Source organism: Camponotus vicinus, unplaced genomic scaffold (assembly GCF_025532165.1).
Source record: "Camponotus vicinus isolate PSW18456_S1 unplaced genomic scaffold, iyCamVici1.0 SCAF_2, whole genome shotgun sequence".
Classification (NCBI taxonomy): domain Eukaryota; kingdom Metazoa; phylum Arthropoda; class Insecta; order Hymenoptera; family Formicidae; genus Camponotus; species Camponotus vicinus.
The window spans coordinates 578,349-599,432 of NW_028141956.1; the positions used below are offsets into that span (position 1 = coordinate 578,349).

General features: G+C 38.2%; 1 protein-coding gene across 3 annotated transcripts in view; it reads left to right on the plus strand.

Annotated features, from left to right (window-relative positions):
* Positions 1–21,084, plus strand: part of LOC145967356 (membralin-like) — a 64,978-nt gene that overhangs the window by 17,223 nt on the left and 26,671 nt on the right. For all 3 annotated transcript variants that reach the window (XM_083092180.1, XM_083092178.1, XM_083092179.1), the window contains exon 10: positions 4,984–5,116. In XM_083092180.1, the coding sequence (XP_082948306.1) occupies positions 4,984–5,116 (133 nt within the window). The remainder of the gene's footprint in view (positions 1–4,983; positions 5,117–21,084) is intronic.

Consider the following 21,084-nt stretch of genomic DNA (forward strand, 5'->3'; position numbering starts at 1 on the left):
TACGGTACATGTAGAATGGGATAATCGTGACGCAATTTCAAAAATGCACAAATTATGTTAGGCGGAATGTTTTCACGCAGTTAGGTACGCGTCGTTTCGAGTCTTCTAAATACGAAGAACGAAAATATGGATGGTACAATCCTCGTTTTTCTCGCTAATGTTTACGTAATGTTAATGTCGATGCCTGGACTTGCCTTAAATCATGCGATCGCTAGACCAGATTAAACCCTAGTCTACATCCCTCTACCTCTCTTTGGCTCCAAAACCGTTTCTGGTGCAATGTAGCATCAGCAGAGCCAAGATCTTGCTATAGCGGCGGATAATTTGATCGGGATCCACTACTCTCTACGATACTTACGTAGCTCTTCGACGTACAACGGTTGATACGAGTCCTGATTGGTCCTCGACTAAATCTTCCGCGTTTTGATGAGCATGATTTCACTTGTAATTATTTCACGTCAACAGTCACTTCGCGAAAGGAGATTTGCGAGTTTATACAGCGAGTGTGATGGGGATTCCGACTCGTACAACTTTGGCTGAGATCCTTATTAGTAACGAATCTCTCTCTCTATAAAATAATCTCTCATGTATAAAATATTTTTAGAAAATTTTAAAGGATATTTTTACGGAGATTTCTCTTAAAACAATGATCTCTCTCTCTATTCGCGAATGACGTTTGCGGATTTACCGTGATGAAATTATGCGTATTGAATATCGTAATAATCCTCGCTTCGGATCTCGGTTGGCGAAAGAATTGCACAAGGATCCAGCCGTTTGTATTCATTTGCGTTCGATCAAAGCCAAACACGCGTTCAATCTCGCGTCCGATCGAGCTCAAACATGTTCGCAGTGGTTGGTCAGCGGGAAATATTATGTCCATTAGAGGGATGGGGATGGAAATGGGGATTCTGCCGGGCTGCGCGGAATATTGGCACCGGCCAAGCTCTACTCGATGCCGATGACACGTGAGCGATGGCCGTACACAGTTGACCATTGATTAACCACATTATTAGCTCTTCAGAAAGCGTGCGACGCACATTCCAGTATTATTTCGCGTATCGCGTCACGTATGAATATTTTGCGCAATGTACACGTATTCAAGTGGGGGCGTGAAATCTCCTTTTTTCGTCGAGTGTCCTTTTCAGAAACCGCGTGAAACATAATTTGCTCGTTTACTAAGTTTCCGCATTTTTTATCCGAAAACGATAATCCTGTCAGATTTATTTTGTTTTTATAATTTCTTATAACTATCTTTATTTGTCGCGATTCAGTTCTCGTTATCAACGATAACAATTTGCAAATTATTGTCACATAAGGTCCAGGTTTGCGCTCGATCGACCGACAAGTATCGACGAAAATCGTGGATGTGAACCGGCAACAATGCGTGCTACTCAATTATGCGAAAGATCGCGTCGACCATGCATATTGCCATGACCTCGAATTAGTTATGACTCATGAACCTCACAATCAGAGTCGGCAAAATTGCGCCGTTCCATCCATTCGCCGCTGTTATTTGGCACATTCGCTTATTGACAACATCCGCGTTTCAAGGCTTTCATTTTAACCATCTGAGCTCGAGCGATTCAAAGCGACCGAAAAGCGAATGGCAAATTGCGCTCATGTCAAAGAGCGAAGATTCTTTTTCATCGATGAGATAGTACACAACTTGTCTAATAAACTCTTGTGAAATAATCGTGACTACGATCTAATCTCTATCTTATATAGAAAAATACTGGCAACATAAATCGGAGCATTTTCGGAGTAATTGCACCCGCGCAATTTCAGCGTTATAGGAGAGATTATTGGAATTTGAACGTCTCTTTATAAAAATTGAGAAGACGGGAAGACGGGGATGAGATCGAGAGTTGGACGGTGAATTCTACGTATGCTTGGTCAGGATATCGCTTTAGAGGCTTACCTGCACGGTGAGGTAATGCCCGACTAGTATGCATTTAAACGAGTGCATTATCCTCGTATTATCCGATGTTAACGATCCTTTCGCGGACACGATTCATGAGCCGCCAGGTTGTTGACAAAATCATACTACTGACTTTCAAACGTCCAATTACTTTAATTCTCAAGTAGTAAAACGTTGATACAATTGATAACGAGATGTGTCTCGAAATTTTTGCTTATTTTATCGATTTTTCTTCTGAATAATTTTTTTGTTAAATGTAAGATTCATTTTGTTACCTCCGAGATATTTAAGAAATATATAGGAAAAAAATGTGTGTGCTTTGAAATTAATTATTTTTCTATTTTTTTTATGTCGATAAAAAGCATTTTTATGTCAGTCAGTTTGTTAAATCGATTTTTCTTCCGAATAATTATTTTGTTAGATGTAAGATTCATTTTATTACCTTCAAGATATTTAAGAAATATATATAGGAAAAATGTGTTTTTGAAATTAATTATTTTTTTCCATTTTTTTATGTCGATAAAAAGCAAGATTCAAGCTTTTATTAAGAATTAAAAATAAAAATTTTATTTTTATTATTATTTTTTTCCGAAAAGCTCAATATTGATTCGAGAAGAGTGCGATGATCGTTCTCGATAAGGACAGATCGATTTCAAAAATTTGTCGGAGAACCTATAGACGAAATAAAGAGGCGCGCTAATTTGTGGGCAGCTCGTACATTTGTATAAGAATCCCAATGCGACATTACGTTACAATAGCGGCATAAGTGATTTTTCTTTTCTTCGCGAGACAATCGGCCGCCCTCGCTCTCTTAAGAAGTAATTTCTCACGTTGTCGTGTCGCCCCTTTTTTCCCCTCCTTCCGCGAGCGGGCTGTCAGACCACGTCTCTTGGTCGATTTGTACTTTTGTATCCCGTCCGTGTACATTCGCAAGGATACGAACGACGTGGGCCCGGCTCATTAGCATTCCCGCGGTGTTGTTTTCTTTCACGTGTACCGTCGCGTTGTGTGTCCGATCGAGAAACTAATTATCTAACGTCGCGCCCTTAGTCTCGGGATCATCCATCCTCGCTGGTTGCGCGAACCGTCTGCGGGCACCTTCATCTAGCACTGCCAGGATCCCCCGCGCGTAATATACGCGCTGCTCTCTTACGAGAGCATTTTTCGAAGAGCGACTCGAGTCGGAGCCGGGCGACTTTGATCCAATACCGGCTCGATCACGTGCGCGAGCGTAAACAGAGGGTGGCAATCGGGGACGAGGATGCTTTTCTTTGCTTTTCGCGATCTCCGTATGTCATATTTACTCTGTCTCGCGCGAGCCTCGTTGCCTCGAGGCTTCAAGCAATTCATTACTCGGCTATTATTTGGGATTGATTTCTCTAATCGTTATTTTATACTTTATATTTTTTCTTTTGTTTTTTTTTTTAGGAATCATGCTACATGCACAGTAAAAAATAAAATGTTAATTATAACATTTTTCACATATCCCAGAAAGTCCGCTCTAAATTTTAAGTTAAAATAATTCATTCGTCATATGTTACTTATTGACAAAAAATGTTAAATAATTGACACAATGCTTTACATTTATTTTTGTTATCGTGACTTTAAGTGTAAAAATAACATACAAATTAATTAAAAATTACATGAAAAAATAGTTGCAATAACTCGTAAGAAATGTTGAGGACATTAATATAATAGTAATTATTTTAACTTAAATTATTTGTAATAGAAACATTTGATTTTAGTAAATTTGATTATTTTTGTACGTCAAAGTTCAAGATTATTTCAAGATTCACTTTAACTCTTCTTAGAATGTTAAACTGACTTTGAGACGTGTTGATTGTTTAAAATGATTACGTTAAAAATGCTCAAAATAATATTCCATTTCTAAGAGAGTTTTTATTATTTTTCAAATTTAGCCAAAATATATATTGACGAAAAGACGTATAAATCGTATCCCGATTCCTCGATTCCGAGGAAAGCCTTCGGCATTGTCATTAATCAAGTCTTGGCCGACGTACCTCAACTTGGTCGTTTTCGCACTTTCGTGATCCGGCCAGGGCACGCCCTACAATACTTTTGTCATTTCCGCACGGTTTCCCATGGGTGCTCGTATCGTTACAATCCATTAGGAAACACGCTAGAGAATATATCGTATACATATGTATTTCGCATGTGTTTACATCGTGCGTTCTTGTTTTATAATTCGCGGTAATATTTCACTCGTTAAGTAAGATTGAACGTTTAACGTTCGCGGAATGATAAGATGAATCGATGCGACGCATCGTTTTTACATCATTAATGGCCGTACACCATGTTAAATTTATGCAAAACGAATCGCACATTGGTTGCAGTTTTAATTGCGTAGAAATTATCCGATATTGATAGCATCGAACGTTAATATATATCGATAACATCTGATTGCAATTATCGAGTACTATCCCTTTTTCATTAAATTCATAAACTATTATATTAATACAATTTTAAATACATTTTATACGTTTATATCATGTGTATTGATCGTTACAAGATTATGAGAACTCAAGATTACAATTGCAGTACATTAGAAAAGTCAATGGAATGTATCGAATCTTGCCATATGTGTCAACGACAGGTGGAAATTTCGAATATTATAATCTTCTTATTCACAATGTTAAAATTTTAATATAGTTTGATGACGAGTGCAGTTGAAAATTGGTTAAATATGTTGCTATTTATATACATATATGTTTATTTTGCGACAGATAGACTGAAAGAGATTTTCTGTTAAATAAGTAACATGATGTGTTATCATTAATATACTTCCATTTTTTTCCTTTATCATATATTTTCTACCAATCAACGGCATATATATAATGGACAAAGACAAAATATACATGTTAAAAATATATGTGTGCTATATTTTAAACTTTTCGCGGGCGCTTGTTTTATTATCGTAATTTGTAAATGTCCGATTTCAAATACCGAAAGCACAAAACAGGCCTCATTTTTAATACGAAATATTAAGAGGAAAAGCGAAAGCTTTTCTTCAGATTCATCGAATATTTCTGTCTTTTATTTTCCAGGAATGGAGGCGCTTATGTCCGAATTTTTCAATGACACAACCACCGCGTTTTACATAATCTTGATAGTGTGGCTTGCCGATCAATACGATGCCATCTGCTGCCATACAGCTCTGACAAAGAGACACTGGTTAAGGTACGTGGCTCTACTATTAATTTTTCTAAAATTTTGAATATGAAACATCATTTGCATTCGTCTTTTAATGCAATTATCACGAGTGAAAGATTTAATTAATAAAAGAAAAAAAATTAGGAAGGTGTATCCCGGAAGATACACAGAATGATATCCGAACAGCATTTAATTAAAAAGAATTAGTAGTTGTATTAAGTTGTATTAAAGTAAAGGATGAGCTTTGCGTTGTCGGATGTAGCGAGCAATCTTTCGCTTTAATCCGGTAGCCTGACTGTAGCCGAAACATCTGTTTTCGATAAATCTCCTTTTAAAATAGTCCAATAATCACATGGAGCTAATTTTTACGTGAAAATATGACACGTAGCATTTGTTTTACATGCTTTTATATAGAATATCTAAAAATCATCGAATGTTTTTTTAAAAAGACAATTAACAAATTTTTTTATCAATCATTTTCTTAGCGAAAATGTCAAAGAAAGTCATCATTTTTGTTTGCATTTTTTCTCATCATATATTTTTGTAACCAAGTCTTAAATTAAATTTTTGTTGAGGTAGATTTTGTCTAAAGTTAAGAATATAGCTTTGTTAATTTTTTAACTTTATAAAGTTTGCGGAAAGCATCCTTTTTAAATCGTTTACAACTCAAAAATCATCAATGTCTCGATTTTTAGTAAGAAAAAATGTTCTCCAGATTAATCAGAAAATTTGTTATTAAAAGGATGTTTAGTAATTTTGAGATATTCTTTATATAACGTATCATAATATTTATACAATGTTGTCACGTACATTTGAAGTTCAATTGTATTTTGATTTTATTCCGATTGATGATTTTCCTCTTGCTCGACGCTGTAAATATATCTGGATAGTCGAATTAAGAGGCAAACATCCTTTTTAATTCATTTACAATTCAAAAATTATCAATGTCTCGATTTTTATTAAGAAAAAATGATCTCCACATTAATCAGAAAATTTGAAAGTTTGAAGTTCAATTGCATTTTGATTTTATTCCGATTGATGATTTTTCTCTTGTTCGACGTTGTAAATATATCCGGATAGTCGAATTAAGAGGCATCCTTTTTAAATCATTTACAACTCAAAAATTATCAATGTCTCGATTTTTATTAAGAAAAAAATGATCTCCAGATTAATCAGAAAATTTGAAAGTTTGAAGTTCAATTGCATTTTGATTTTATTCCAATTGATGATTTTCCTCTTGTTCGACGCTGTAAATATATCCGGATAGTCGAATTAAGAGACATCCTTTTTAAATCATTTACAACTCAAAAATTATCAATGTCTCGATTTTTATTAAGAAAAAATGATCTCCAGATTAATCAGAAAATTTGAAAGTTTGAAGTTCAATGGCATTTTGATTTTATTCCGATTGATGATTTTCCTCTTGTTCGACACTGTAAATATATCCGGATAGTCCAATTAAGAGACATCCTTTTTAAATCATTTACAGCTCAAAAATTATCAATGTCTCGATTTTTATTAAGAAAAAAATGATCTCCACATTAATCAGAAAATTTGAAAGTTTGAAGTTCAATGGCATTTTGATTTTATTCCGATTGATGATTTTCCTCTTGCTCGACGCTGTAAATATATCCGGATAGTCGAATTAAGAGGCCATTGGTTATTAATGATCCGCCAAATAAACATACGCGCACATAGACGTATCTCTAATCATTTGACGTATCCTGATGGTACGATTAACGTTGAGCTTGATCAATCGGATTTGAACGTCCTTTCTATACAGAGATGCCCGTTGATCTGTAGTTATAAACGCACAACGATCTATGCACATTCCGCAAACATCGAACGGCAATTCGCTGATTCAACAATCCAGTTGATCCTACACAGAGACGTCAAAGCGAGGTCGAGCTGAGAACTTCGCAATAGAGATCTGAGCTTTAAGCTCTGTGTAGCTTAGATCTCCGGAAAGGACTGTACCGCGAGGCAATTTCCCTGGACGAACGAAGGGTAAGACCGAAACATTAGAGAGACATTAGGTGACGATTAAACAAAGCTGTCGCCAACGACGAACTTACACTGATCCTGGGAGTCCTGGATCCCCACTCGGGCGCTCTAAGCAATGCTAGAGATTTCATTATTATCGGTCCGCGCTTTCACAGAGCCATTCCAAGTCTTTAATGGATCTTTTCAAAGATTTCAGATGCGAGACATTTTTTGCATTTTCTCACTAATTCTCTTTTTTCACAATATTTTATTTTTGAGAGAATTTTGATTTTTTTTTTTTAAGAAAGAAGACACAAGATTGTCTCTCTCTCTCTCTTTCTCTCTTTTTGCAAACACTTGGGAAATTCCTCGCTAATGCTTCGTATAATTCTACTTTGCTCAAGACAAGATAGATTTACGCTCGATGTATTTCCGATTTGTATCGGGCTTGGTGAAAATCGGCGGAGGCTGGGTTTGTAATCGGACTGGAGATTGGAAACGGATCATTAGGACTGGCATTAGCAACAATTAAATAGATCTGACGCCGGTAATGGTATTCGAGTCTCCGAGCAACGGCCCAAGTAATGCTGCGTCCCGCCCCGTGTATCGCAGAGTCTTCTAATACGGGATTTACACTGAGGTGTAATTAGGATCAATTCTAATCGGCGTGAGCGAAGCAGTGCCTCGGGTAGGAGTAATCGAGATCGTTATCGAGGGCGACACGTGTCTGCAAGACAAATCAAATTGTCCTCCCGTGAAACGCGCGTCACTCGTCTAACGAAACGATTATTATGCTTGTGCGCGCGTTAATCAAAATTTGAAAAAGACAAAAGACAACTATCGTCATTAGGTATCGAGGATAATTGGATAATTAAATCTTTCGATATATTTATTATCATATAATCGAAGCAATCATATTAAAAGTATCCGCGTCTCAATCTGCATAAAAGTTTCTCAAAATTTTCCCAAATTTCGATTAGAATGTTTGATATGTGTCATATTAATTTGATCAATTGATTAAGAATTAAAATCCGCATAGTAAAATATCAATGTCTTTTGAATGTATCAAGAAAATTATCGAGTCTTTCTTTCGACGGATAGAGATGTCTAATGCTATCAGATTGACATTATAGCTCTCACGACAATTTACCTCCCAGACTAATCTCATTTTCCCCATGTTTCAAACATTTGCATAACTGCAAGCGGATACTTTCCGTATGTAGGACGTTTTAAACGGTTCACGGATTAGGTGCGAGTTACGCTAGATGTGCATTAGGGCGCCAGTCGACATCACTGTTTTCACGGGTCATCCGCTTTTAATTAGGAATCCGACTTTCGTTTATACGCGGTTTATTCGATAGTCTGCATTTAGTTTCTGGTGCGTTTCGATGTCATTCGTAAACCTGCACAAATGACGAAGAGGCAAAGAAGTCGACAAGCCCGTAAAAGTTTTCATTAAATCCCATGACAAGTTTTAATTTAAATTTAACTTGCACCAACAACTCGTTAAAGATTGTTGAATATTTAACCGCGTGTATCATGTGTATGATGCAATCTATTAATCAGTATCATGTATGGATATATTGGACATTGTTTTAAAATATATTTTTATATTTTTTATTCTTTTCATGAGTGGTTTTATGCGAGAAAGACTAGTCTCTAAAAAACCCAAGTCTGAAGCTTGTTCGCATACACCATTAAAAATGATATCGTCGCTTGGTCTTCGAGTAAGTGCTTTCGGTAACGCTGTTTCTTATTGATTTCTGTAAAAGCCTCACTCGATGTACTTTTATTGCCCTCTTTCTCAGCGCACAACAATTATACGCGATAAATATCAAATCGTTCCTTTTCTTCTTTTCTCCATCAGTATCAGCATCGATACTTTGTACAGCTATATATACGGTATATATAGCGAAAGCTTCGCAAGTTTGGCCTGTTTCTGTCGCGACGCGCCATTCTTGTGGGTTAAAATAAAACTCCCGAAGAGAAAAAGTCAGAATAGCGTACGAGGTGGGAAAAATGATGTGACAGGTAGACATTGCTAGGGGCGAATAGTATTGAGAAACTTGAATGATCGCGACCAACTGATACTTGTACGATATGGGGAACTTGAGCATTGTCACATATTTCTTATTCGACTACAGACCTCGCGGAATGACGTCACAATTCAATTACAGTTTGGAATATTCCTTACATTTATTTTCCGCACACATGTTCCTGATAAACTGGATGTATGATGTATTTATATTTTTACGAAAACTTTTCATAAACTAATAAGATATTTTATGTTTTCGTAATTTTCAATTTTATTATTTTTGTATTAATATATTATATAAACACACACAACTCGCGCTATTTACTCGGTATTTAATTTATTACATCAACGAAATAATTGCACGATTAAATGTATTTTTTTCTCATTTTCTCGATCAAAGATCCATAATAAAAAAAATAACATATCGTAAACTTTTATAAATTATTTCTCTGAAAAATCTTAAAAGATAAACGCAATCGAGCAATTGCTTCCGTACAATCGACGTTAAAGCCTCAATCTCGTGGTAAGAGTTTCATCCATTTGTTCGACGAAGGCTCGCTATATTTTAAGCGTGTTGTAACCGTGCAAAGCTGTGCGTGTGTACACGTTTCGTCCTCGAAAACAATTAGAAAAGTGCTTTGTTGAAGAGAGTCTCACCAAGTTTGCCGGATAATCTCGAATCCATCGTCGTCCTTTTTTTCCCAAGTTAGCCTTATATATAACATCGATATTCTTTTGCTTTCATAAAGATTGCACGCTGTGAATGAACGGTAAGATAACGATTGTCGCAGATTGGAAAAGAAAGATGAAGACGTTATTTGCGATAAGGGCTAATCAGAGATGAAACACGGGATGACGTTAATTTGGACGAGCTCAATTTTTGCAACTGGTACGTGAATAGACGATAATGGAAAAAGAGAGTGGGATTCATCGAGATATATAATTTCCTCCGAATGCGCATGGCAGTCGAGAACTTATATAAGCGATCACCGTGATGTCTAAGGGTGGTTTTAGGTGCGCTCGGGGTAGTTGAAAAGAATGTATTTTTAATTTAATTCAAGTACAGCTTCTCAGCTACAAGTCCGCGTCTCTCTCTTGCTTTGGTTTTCTCCTTTTTTCCTATATTATCTCTTGACAAAGCAAGCCTCTCCCGGCTTGTTCCCTCTTCTCCCTTGTTTTTTTCGCAGAGGGAGATGATTGTTTTCATTGTGCTCGCGATTAACAAAATATGATAGTATCAAATTGCAGAATTCTGTATGAATATTCTATTCAACACTGTAAATTTTTAATATGTAATATATATAAAATTGTAAATAACTTTATGTGTACAAATTAATTTCAAATACATTCGCCATGCTACGGATATGAAAAGTCGGACGATCCTTCATAAATTGAAGTGAATGGATCGTCGGGTATGATGGATGCCGCGAGATGTTATACCTCTTCTTGCTTTTTTAATTATAAGACTGATATTTTCGGAAATTTTTTTTTTATATATAAGTCGATTAAAACGCGACTAAAAAGAAATTTATATAAATAAAAACTTTACGAGCGGAAACGAAAAAATTCAAAATTCTTACACGATATTTACAAATGTGAGTTCAATATATCTTTGCGATATTTCTCATTAATCGTCAACGAAAGGACGCGCTGGTGAACATTCGTCTTGAGAAAAGTTAGTCAAGCATCGGACGTATTCGATGTAATATCTTTCTCCCCTGGCTGCGATTGGGTTTTCGCGCGGTTTCTCCGCGATTATTTCACCTTCTTGATGGAATTAGGATGTGTCCACTTTAGCGAGATGGTGACAGTGCAATCGGAGAAATAGAGGAAAGGAAGAAACGTCGTTTCGCGCGATACGTGGAACTATAGGGATTGTCAAGAGAGACGTGCACTTCATTTTAGATCCGTAACGTGAATCCGGATCCCTTCTCTCTCTTTCTTTTCTCTCTAGTTTGTAGATGTCGAATATTCGGTTCCATTTAAAATCGGAAACTGTCTTTCGCATTTCGTCTCGTAAATAGAAAAATCGTGGTATCTCGAAAAAGCGAGATATATCAATAATAAATTCGATTAACGCGATCAAGGTGAGCAAACATCTGGATACAACATAATGGGACATTAATCACAGAACAACGAATGCGCAACAGCAGCGAATTTTTCCCTTGAAAATCTCGATACATGGGAGGTTGAGCGGAATGAAGACGCATCTCGGACACGTGCGTTCGATTCGCGTCGAAAGGGAGACGAAAGCGGGCGACGGCGGGAGACGACGCGCATAAATTTCTATACCCTTATCCAGGCTTCCGGAAGAGAGATAGGGCTTGCGTTTTCGTGATCGCGGGCGTCGGCGAGGTGAGGCGAGGCAAGGCGAGGCGAGGTGAGGCGAGGCGAGGTGAGGCGGGGCGCGGAGCGTCGAGTGCTTACAATCAGCTGGGCTTGTCCGCAAATAACACCGGTGGATGATTATGATTGAATAAGGTCCGTAATTGAGGCTATTGAGCAATTATATAAATAACACACGATCCCCTCCCTCTCCCCCCCTCGTTCCTGGTTACACATGCACGCTCGCGCCCGCGCACGCGGATATGTAGGCACTCGTAAACACATAGCACGAGTGCGGCGGGGCTGCGTGGGGTGTTATTTCAGCGTTATGGGTGAAGGGTGGATTGGTCGGGTGGATCCGCCGTCCGGGAGCCCCGACGAGTTGGGTGGAAAATTACAGTGCAAACATTACGTGTATATACCTATATACCGTGTGGCGCGCGCGCGCTCGCGCAAGACGGAGAGAGAGAGAGAGATGTCGCGGTACATCCCGCGCGCGTTAGGCGGGGCCGATGATCTCAAATTGCCCGCGCCTGGAAAATCCTGGTCGTATCGCGAAATTATATCGCGCACAAAAGTGGCGAATCTATTCAAAAACAGCGCTCTCCGGTGACCACTTGTCGTGTTTGGCGCGTTAAATTGATCCAAACGTCGCATCGGCTAGAAATTGCACGTCGTCTCGTCGCTCGTCATCCGCGTCTTCGATTTATCTTCGAACGCGGTGAATGGGCTCGTTTGCCGAGCGAATGTCCCACTTTCCAGAGTGCGAGGCTTTAATAGAGATTTCAGTGATTATATTTTTCGAAAATATTTTTTCGCCACGGACGATTAGTTAATTAAATCGCTACTGTTATTACAATTAATATTAATCATAATTGTCGTATAATTTGGAGTTTACGAAAATTGGCTAGATTATATATTTTCTATTTATTTTGCAAAATTAATTTTATTATTTTATTGAAAGTGCCGAGAAAAAAACAAAGAAAGCTCTCCCTTTTTAGTTCCGAATATATAAGATATAATTCTTCAAGTATCGATAGAATATTATTACGACGATGCGTTTGTAGAATATTTTGAAGAAAACGAAAACTGGACACGAGAAAATATTTTCTCTAGAACGCCTACAATTGGTCTCTGTCTCAGACTTGTTTCGCGTTGTACATTTAATCGCGCGAGTGATCTTAAGCTTAAGCCGCTCCTCTGTTTTACGAGTACACTCCCCGGTTGCGTGGCGACCGGATTTCAATAGCGAATGAAACCTTAAGTCACATTTTTTTTACTCGGCTGCGCAGGAACGCTCGCCTGAGAAACTATAATTAGTTTCTCCGCTCTGTCGATATTTACTTTCCGAAGGTGGACATACCGCGGGAGGTGCGAAAGGAAGAGAGGTGAGGAAAAAAAGGAAGACCGACGAAGCTGGAGCCCGATATCCTGGGAGAGTTGGCGTTTTAATCAGGGTGTCTCGTTCGTCTCGAATATCTCGCGCGGAGAAAAAGAGAGAGACCGAGATAGAGAGACGGGGGGGCGAAAGTGCGGGGTGGGCGAGAGGGTGGCAAAAGGGGGGGCGTCAGACAGGCGCCAGGCGAACGGTACAGGCGGTCGACTCCCTGACGGCCGCTTGATGGAACCGAGAGCTGACTTCATTTTCCGCGGACCGTCTTTTCTCGTCCTCTCGTCCCCTTCGCGATCGGGCGCTACTTTTGTCCTCGCGACAGGGTGCCGAAACACGGCACGCTACGGGGGTTCCCCTTGCCGCCTTCCGTCCTATATGTGTACCTATACTTGCGTTTTATCCGGAAAAGGTCTGTCTGTCGCTCGATAAGTCCGGAAAACAAGAATAAGCGAGACTAGTTGCGATGAAATTATTCGAGCGCTTTACGCAATCATCGAGAAAATGCTGCTTAGAGAAAATTGACGTTTCGAATCGGTATCGTATTTACACGAATGTATTTTATATAAAACTATTACACGAATATTTCGCATATATTTATCGACGAACGACATTTTTCGACAAATACATTTTGAATTTTATTTATGTTTTTTACCAGAGTTATTCTCTATTTGTTTATTTTATTTATTTATTTAATTATTTTATTTCTAGAGGAATGTATCGCTTTTGAACTAAAATTTGCGCTTTATTTATTTATCATACAGCATATTTGAAATATTTTAGCTATTTCAAAAAAATGTATATTCTTTGCTTTTTAACGACACGGTTGACCAAATACGCTGAAAGAAATAACTATGTTGCAACTCGTGTGATTAATATCATTTAACGGCACTGTACGTTTTACGGTATTTCGTCCAAAACGAAAAGTCGGGATGGTATTCGCCATGTGACAAGGTGCATGATTAATCGTAAACAACGGATAGAAAATTAGTCCTCGTAAGATAATTAACCGGCATAATTAATCGTCTTGACTCCCGACCACACGGTTTGGAATACTAAACAGACTGTCATCCGTGTCCAGAAAAAATACGGTCTTTCGGTTAAAGACTCATTATCTTTGCCGTGTGTTGCGTTGTTACTTTAAAATATATATATTTTCAACGAGTTTCGCGCTTAAATTTAATTTAAGCGACTTTTGTAAATATTTTCTCAACAAAATCCAAGAGAGGATATGAACCAGTAAAATATATAATATGTATTTAAAAGAATTATATGTAACGTAATTTTTTAAAAATACATCCACCTTTTTTTCTCTACATAAAAAGTACATTTACAATTGTACATTAAAACGCAAATTCGCGTCAGCTATATAGGTTGAGAGACATTTTATTTGGAGGATTGTCGTCGCCTCGTCACAAAACGCGGAGCCACACACGTGCCGGGATCTTTTTTTCGATACATCTTCTCTGTAGAATTTCTTTTCACGGGCAAAGCGCGCGAGGAAAAGCTCCAATTACGAAATATCGGAATCTTTGATGCTTTCGCCCTCGCATTTTTCCCGACGCCGATAACCAGATTGATCGATAGCGTGCGAATGCGAAGGGAAATGCTCGAAAGCGCGAGTAGACTTGTAGAGCACGCTTGTTCATCATCGAGGGTTAATCGTGTTTTGATATAACGAGATAGGGTTAACCCCGATAGGGTGATTCGGCGGCCGCGAATGTTGCTTTTCAGTCTTTGCGAAGAAACATCAATCTTGAGCGGAAACGCGCTCGGCATTTGATAGAGTAGCTTATAATAAGTTTGCTACATCTCTCGGCTTGGCCGATATCTCTTGCGCGCGTGAAAAATTCATCTCTTCGATTTAATTAGAAATGTACGTGATAAAACTTTTGCCATTTTTTTCTTTAATTATGGAAACTATCAATTCCTCGAAAAAAAAAAAACGACATTCTTCTAATCTAACGCGTGTAGCTTTGCTTAATTTTTCTTTCACTTCTCTTGCTCTTTTTTTCCGATATATTTTAGAAACGGAAGGAAAAAGAAATTAGCGGAGGAAGAAAACGAAGGAAGGGGAAAGAGGGAGGGATTTACAATTTTGTATCCCCGAGTGCAGCGGTTGTATGCACGGAATGTGCCGTGTCGTCGTAGGAGGAGACGCTTATAAAATTAAGCGATAATGAGAATTAACGACGATGACAGCAATCTCTGCGCCCGCCTTGATACCATCGCCTTCCACATTGTGCGATCGGACCATGCCCTCGCTCTATGCGGCCGTAAAATGAATACAAATCTCTCTGCATCTCGCTTTAAATCCCGATAAAGATTACAGATGCCACGCGGTATATACGGTTTATACGCGCGAGAAATTTTCGACGAACCGATCTCCGTTTATCTAGTCACGCGCTCTCTATCCGTCGTCTTTTTTCATTTCCGCGCGTCATATAAAACGATACCATATCATCGCGATATCGTATCGCGCTTGTATGTATTTTGCATGTTGGTTGCTTGCGTCGGTGCCAACTCACGTCGCGCTGTAATTTTATCACTCTCGAAACTTGGATGTACTCTTGACCGACCGCTTTAAGCACCCTCGACGCTTTTCCGTGCACTTTTAAGCATCCTTTTCACCACTTGGCATTAAACCTTTAACCGCCCTCGACTCGCTCCTCCGCGTAACGGTTCTTGCCGTGTGAAAAAGAGTGAAAGAGACGGGCCGATTTGAATATTCCGAAAATGATAATTAATTTGTATACAGCACAGTACCTATCGTGATTATAAATCTGTTCGTTATAGTACACTGAGAAAAAAATTTTGTAAAAACATTAAAAATTTTGTTGAATAAACTAAATCCGGTGGTCACGGGCTGCCAACAGCATATACAGGCCGAATAATAAGATTACATAATTGTTTGAAATAATGAAAAGTAGTTAATTGAATTAAATATTATTTTAGATCAACTGAAATAGATATAGTGAGAACTAGAAATCTGTTTGGGCGAAGTAAATGAATTGTTCTTCTGTGTATATGTTTCAATGTTTTGAGCGAATATATAATCCTTATGACAATATATCCATTAAAAACAGAATAATTTTTCGTCAAGTTAGCTAACTACTAAATTTTTATTTTAATGTCATTTCTCAAAAACTTGATCGATTTAATGTTCTCTGTATATAGATACATTATGATGGAATTAAAAAAAAATTAACCGTTTGCTGTTAATTACATAGCTCTGGAGCTCCTTGCAAAAGCTATAAGAGATGCGGCTATAATATCGCTCTTTAATCGATAAGCCGTGATTCGTGGGACCTGTGTCGCGGCCTTATATTACTGTCTTAGATGAATGTCACTTTCGGGTTAGGCGTTTTCCTTTTCGCCACCTAGAGGCGTGAAGCTCGTGGAAGTATATGAATATTATCGTATTTAATTCAATTAATTTTGGTCTTGAAATGATACAACAATGTCGAGAAAATTCAATACAATAATTGATTCAATTAACTAAATGTATAAATTGTATTTAATTGTTTTATGATTTCTCTCAAATCATTATTTCGTTACATCGAGTTCGGACTATTAGTTGTAATATATCTTGTATCTAACTGAAGATTTAGTTCATCGTAACATGCGAACAAGATTAATAAAATGGAATATTTGATTGTTTCAAACCATCAAAATTGTTTTTCCAAATTTTTTAGTTTAACAATATGTGCAGTTACTCAGATTTTGATTCAGTTCATTCAACATATCTTTTTAGTTCCAGTAACACATAATGGTGTTCATGCAACTATACCCATTCAACTAATTGATTCAAGTGTCTCAATCACTTATTTTGTTAATTAAAACACATTTTTTTGTTATTTAGACAATTTTAGCATTGAATTAACAAAATAGAAGTCAATTAAAGTTATTTATTTAATTCAACAATTCCTTTTTCTCAGTGTAGGCCAACTGAAGCCCTGAAACATTTTCGTTTCATTTTCAAATTATAACAATGTGCCATTTTTTTACTCTAATTTACCCATCATTTTAGAGAATTGTAGTTTGCACGATTCGCTTCTTAATAATTATATCTTATGAAAGTCGTCCGTATAAGTGCAAAACTTCATATGTGAAATTTAACATGCACGGCTTTTTATGGCAAAAGAGTAACGAAAGGAAGGCGGATGCAGGTATTAATTCAGCATGTCATTAAAACTTGGCTCCAACATATGTTTGCCAAAGCTTGGTTTTATGACGTTGTCAAAATGAAATTTCCATTCGGCATGTGTAATTCAAAACGGCTTTTTCAACATAAATGGCCGTGGGCACATTTTGTCAACATTCTGCCAAGCGCATTTTCGGAAAAGGAGCGGCGATACCTTGCGTTTAAAATTATAAGATGACGGAGAAACTTGCGCGGTTATTATGCGCAAAAATACGATTACGCGTGAGAAACTTTGAAAAATCGCCTTGAATTATAACGGCACTGTTGGAAACTGTCGGAGGATTTTGGCGAGAGTATAAAAATGTATCGAAAAACTTAAGCACGAGCTAACTTTTTATAGACGAAATAATTTATACGCGAGACGTTTCGCTTTCGAAACCGTTCTCGTCAAGAGCGTACATCGCGATTACGAATCGAGTATCGGGATTGATAAAAATTTGCGACTGATAAAATGAAAACATGCCGATAAAAGAAACGTATAGTGCATACTACGTAGGCGTACGTGGATGATCAATCTATCCGAGAAACACATTTCCCAAGGTATTTGTTTCATATTTGTGTCGGCGATTTCCCTCCCACCCTTTTATCCGTTGTTTCACTCTTGTATATTTTTATCATTCGTGTATTTTCACCTCGTTTCTCGCGTGCCCATCGATGCGTATTCGCTCACTTCCATCGTGAACGTACGCGCATATAGTTAGCCATTTATCTCAAATTCTAGCAAATCCTCGCGAATCTGCCGCTGAACGCAAATGGCACGTATGAACAGTTTCACATGAGATCGTACGCGTTTTGAGATTATAAGTTTAATTGGTATTTGCGTATGTGCGTATTTGCGTGCCTGCTACAGAACTCATTTGCGATGAATAATGCAGCGAATTTGTTTAATCCTGACACTCTTTTAGAAAAAGTGGATCTCCATTTTTAATTCCATATTCCATCTATCTTGCATTTATATACAAAGTGTTTCGGAATCATCGCAGCATCTGTTAATGGCTCTTGAGATTATCTCGAGACGATTTTTCTTCAGCGAAAATGTCGATAATTTCCGATTATATAATCGATTCGAGATATAGAGGGTTATACACGATAGGAATACCAGAATTTAAGAAAACAAGGTCAGAAAGACTTAAAAGATCATGGCGAGATTTAGATGTGGAAACGAAGAACTCGGAAATAAATTTAGGCGTGGACAGGAGAGGAAACTGTGTAGAATATGTCAGAAGGAAGTAGAAACATTAGAAAGATACACAAGGAATAATAAAAGAATGAGTCAAATTTTAGGAGAAAAGGGAGGGGGAATTTGTTGGATGAAGATAATTCTAAGATTAAGAAAAGAGAATAAAACCAAAGAAATTATTAAAGACAATCTAAAAGTAATTAAAATTATTTGGGATAAAAAACGACATTGTATGAATTAAGCATATTATAAAATCTGCAATGTAGATTTTATGTGAAACCCCTTTCGATGCCGAAAGGCAAGAAATAAATAAATCCATCTATCTATAAGCGATTCGAAAAAAAGAACTTTTTGCAAACTTTACGGATAGTTAAATTTGGTAAAAAATTATCAAATTTAACTATCCTACATTCTTCAGTTAATTTCAGGTAGAATTTACTTTAATAAAATTTTAATTTAAAACTGACTAATTATAAAGATGTACGATGGCGAAAATTGGAAACTCGCGGAAAAATGATGACTTTCCTCGACATTTTCGCCGAGGAAAAATCGTCTCTAAATGGAATCGGATCTCGACGAGTATCAAATAAATATCATTTTCCTCTTGTTTGTTACGTCTGTCGCGTCATTTTCCTTAAAAGCGAAAAATCACGATTGGCGAGAAATATCGATATATAATACCTTGTATCGCGAATATTCCCGTTTGACGAGAAAAAAGACGGCACGCGTAGAGGGTGACGATTACTCGTCATCTTTTCAATTTGCTCCAAAGGAGAGTAACAATTTCCAGAATCGTTTTCCGAGTCTTTAGTTCGCCGAGCCGTGTAAGAGCCCGACGTTAATCCCGAGCTCAGAATAATTAGCTTTTCGCTTCGTACACTACGATCTCCATATATAATTGTGAATTCACAAGACTGAAATACCTTTATCGCGGACGGCATTGTCGGACCGCCGGAAATTCCGCGGGTTTAATATCGTTCGTATTACGTTTATACTTGGACCTTGCGTATCGCGGTCGAGAGTGTACGACCGCGTCGCCCATGTCGCGTTCCCATTGTGCGAGCGGCACCGTACCTGCGCTCATTTGTGTACCTGAAATTCCAGCAAATCCTCCCCGAATCTGGTCCGGCGCGCAAAAGGCACGCAACGACATATTCGCGCTCGATCGCGGAGGTCCGTCGCGTCGCGTCGCGTCTCGTCGCGTCGCGTCTCGTCGCATCGCGTCGCGTCGCATCGCGTCGCGACGCATCGCATCGCATCGCATCGCGTCGCGTTGCTTCGCGCATGGACAATTTCATTACTCGTATTGGGGAGTACACGCGCGCGCGTCGACGCCGCTGGAGGCCGCACGGCCCACGGTGGCGTGTGCACGGCGAAACTACGCTATTAAATGGTGTCCTGACGGGCGCCAGTTAGGTGCACCGTGGTATAGCCCATTCTCCTCGTGTCACTCCGAATCTATTTGCATAGTAATGGCGCCGCGCCCCGCGCCCCGCGCGTCGCCACCCTTCGCGTATAAATACCGCCGCGGACCCTCCTCTCCCCTCCTCTCCTCTCCTCTCCTCTGCTTTACGTCGTCCGTCTAAAACGGACACCTTACATTTTCTCCTGCCGCTGAAACATTTCTTGGAGCGCTCTCGAGCGTTGGAGAAATGCTCGCCTTTGAGGAGCGATACCCTACTTGTTGCGCAAATTTCAAGAGGCGAGTCGGTTTTTAGATTCAATTCCATCGACAATCTTCACTTTGCGCAATGTCGTTAATTTATACACGGTATTCTAAAAAGGTATGTCAAAAATTTAAGGAGATATTCCTCACACCTGAAGGATGAAAAAATGTTATATGGACATAGGTGCGGAAATGCTTATTTCAGGAGTTATGTTGAAAATACTGTTAGCTGTATTACTTACACAAGGAAAAATTTAGGATTAATTATTGTAGACGACAATCGTTTAATTAGGCTTATTTACATTTGGTTTTAATGTGACCTTGAGTATGTTACAATAAATGTTGAAAATGTTCACCATTTTCCTGAATACAAGCAGTGACACGTCGACGCATCGATTCACGGACACGTTCAAAAATGCCTGGCGTACAGCGGATTGTCTCGCAACCTGCAATGCTACGGTCACGAAGATCTTGAATATCACGCACTGGTGGCATTTTTGAACGCGTCCGTGAATCGATGCGTCGACGTGTCACTGCTTGTATTCAGGAAAATGGTGAACATTTTCAACATTTATTGTAACATACTCAAGATCACATTAAAACCAAATGTAAATAAGCCTAATTAAACGATTGTCGTCTACAATAATTAATCCTAAATTTTTCCTTGTGTAAGTAATACAGCTAACAGTATTTTCAACATAACTCCTGAAATAAGCATTTCCGCACCTATGTCCATATAACATTTTTTCATCCTTCAGGTGTGAGGAATATCTCCTTAAATTTTTGACATACCTTTTTAGAACACCCTGTATATATGTAGCTAGCTAGAGTTTACACGGCGCGCGTTCTCCGATTTCTCGAAATTGACTGTATAAGATGATTACTGACGAAAGATAGCTAGAACTCAAACGAGCGTATTAACGTAAGGAGAGTGACTAATAATGCGAGTAGTTCTAGGAAATGTTGTCGAGGACGGGGAACATGTGTACAAGTACAGATAAGTAGACGCAGAGCATGATCGTTGCTAATTGCCTCCATGTTTCGATATAATTTCTCGATATGAGCTTATCACCGATAATTGCTGTCGACGATACGCATACGTATCTCGAAATAATATACATCTCAAACATCGCTTATCGTTTGCTAAGAGACAATTCTTGAAAATGTAGTAGAGTCGTATCTAGCAATAAATTGTCTCTATTTTAATACATG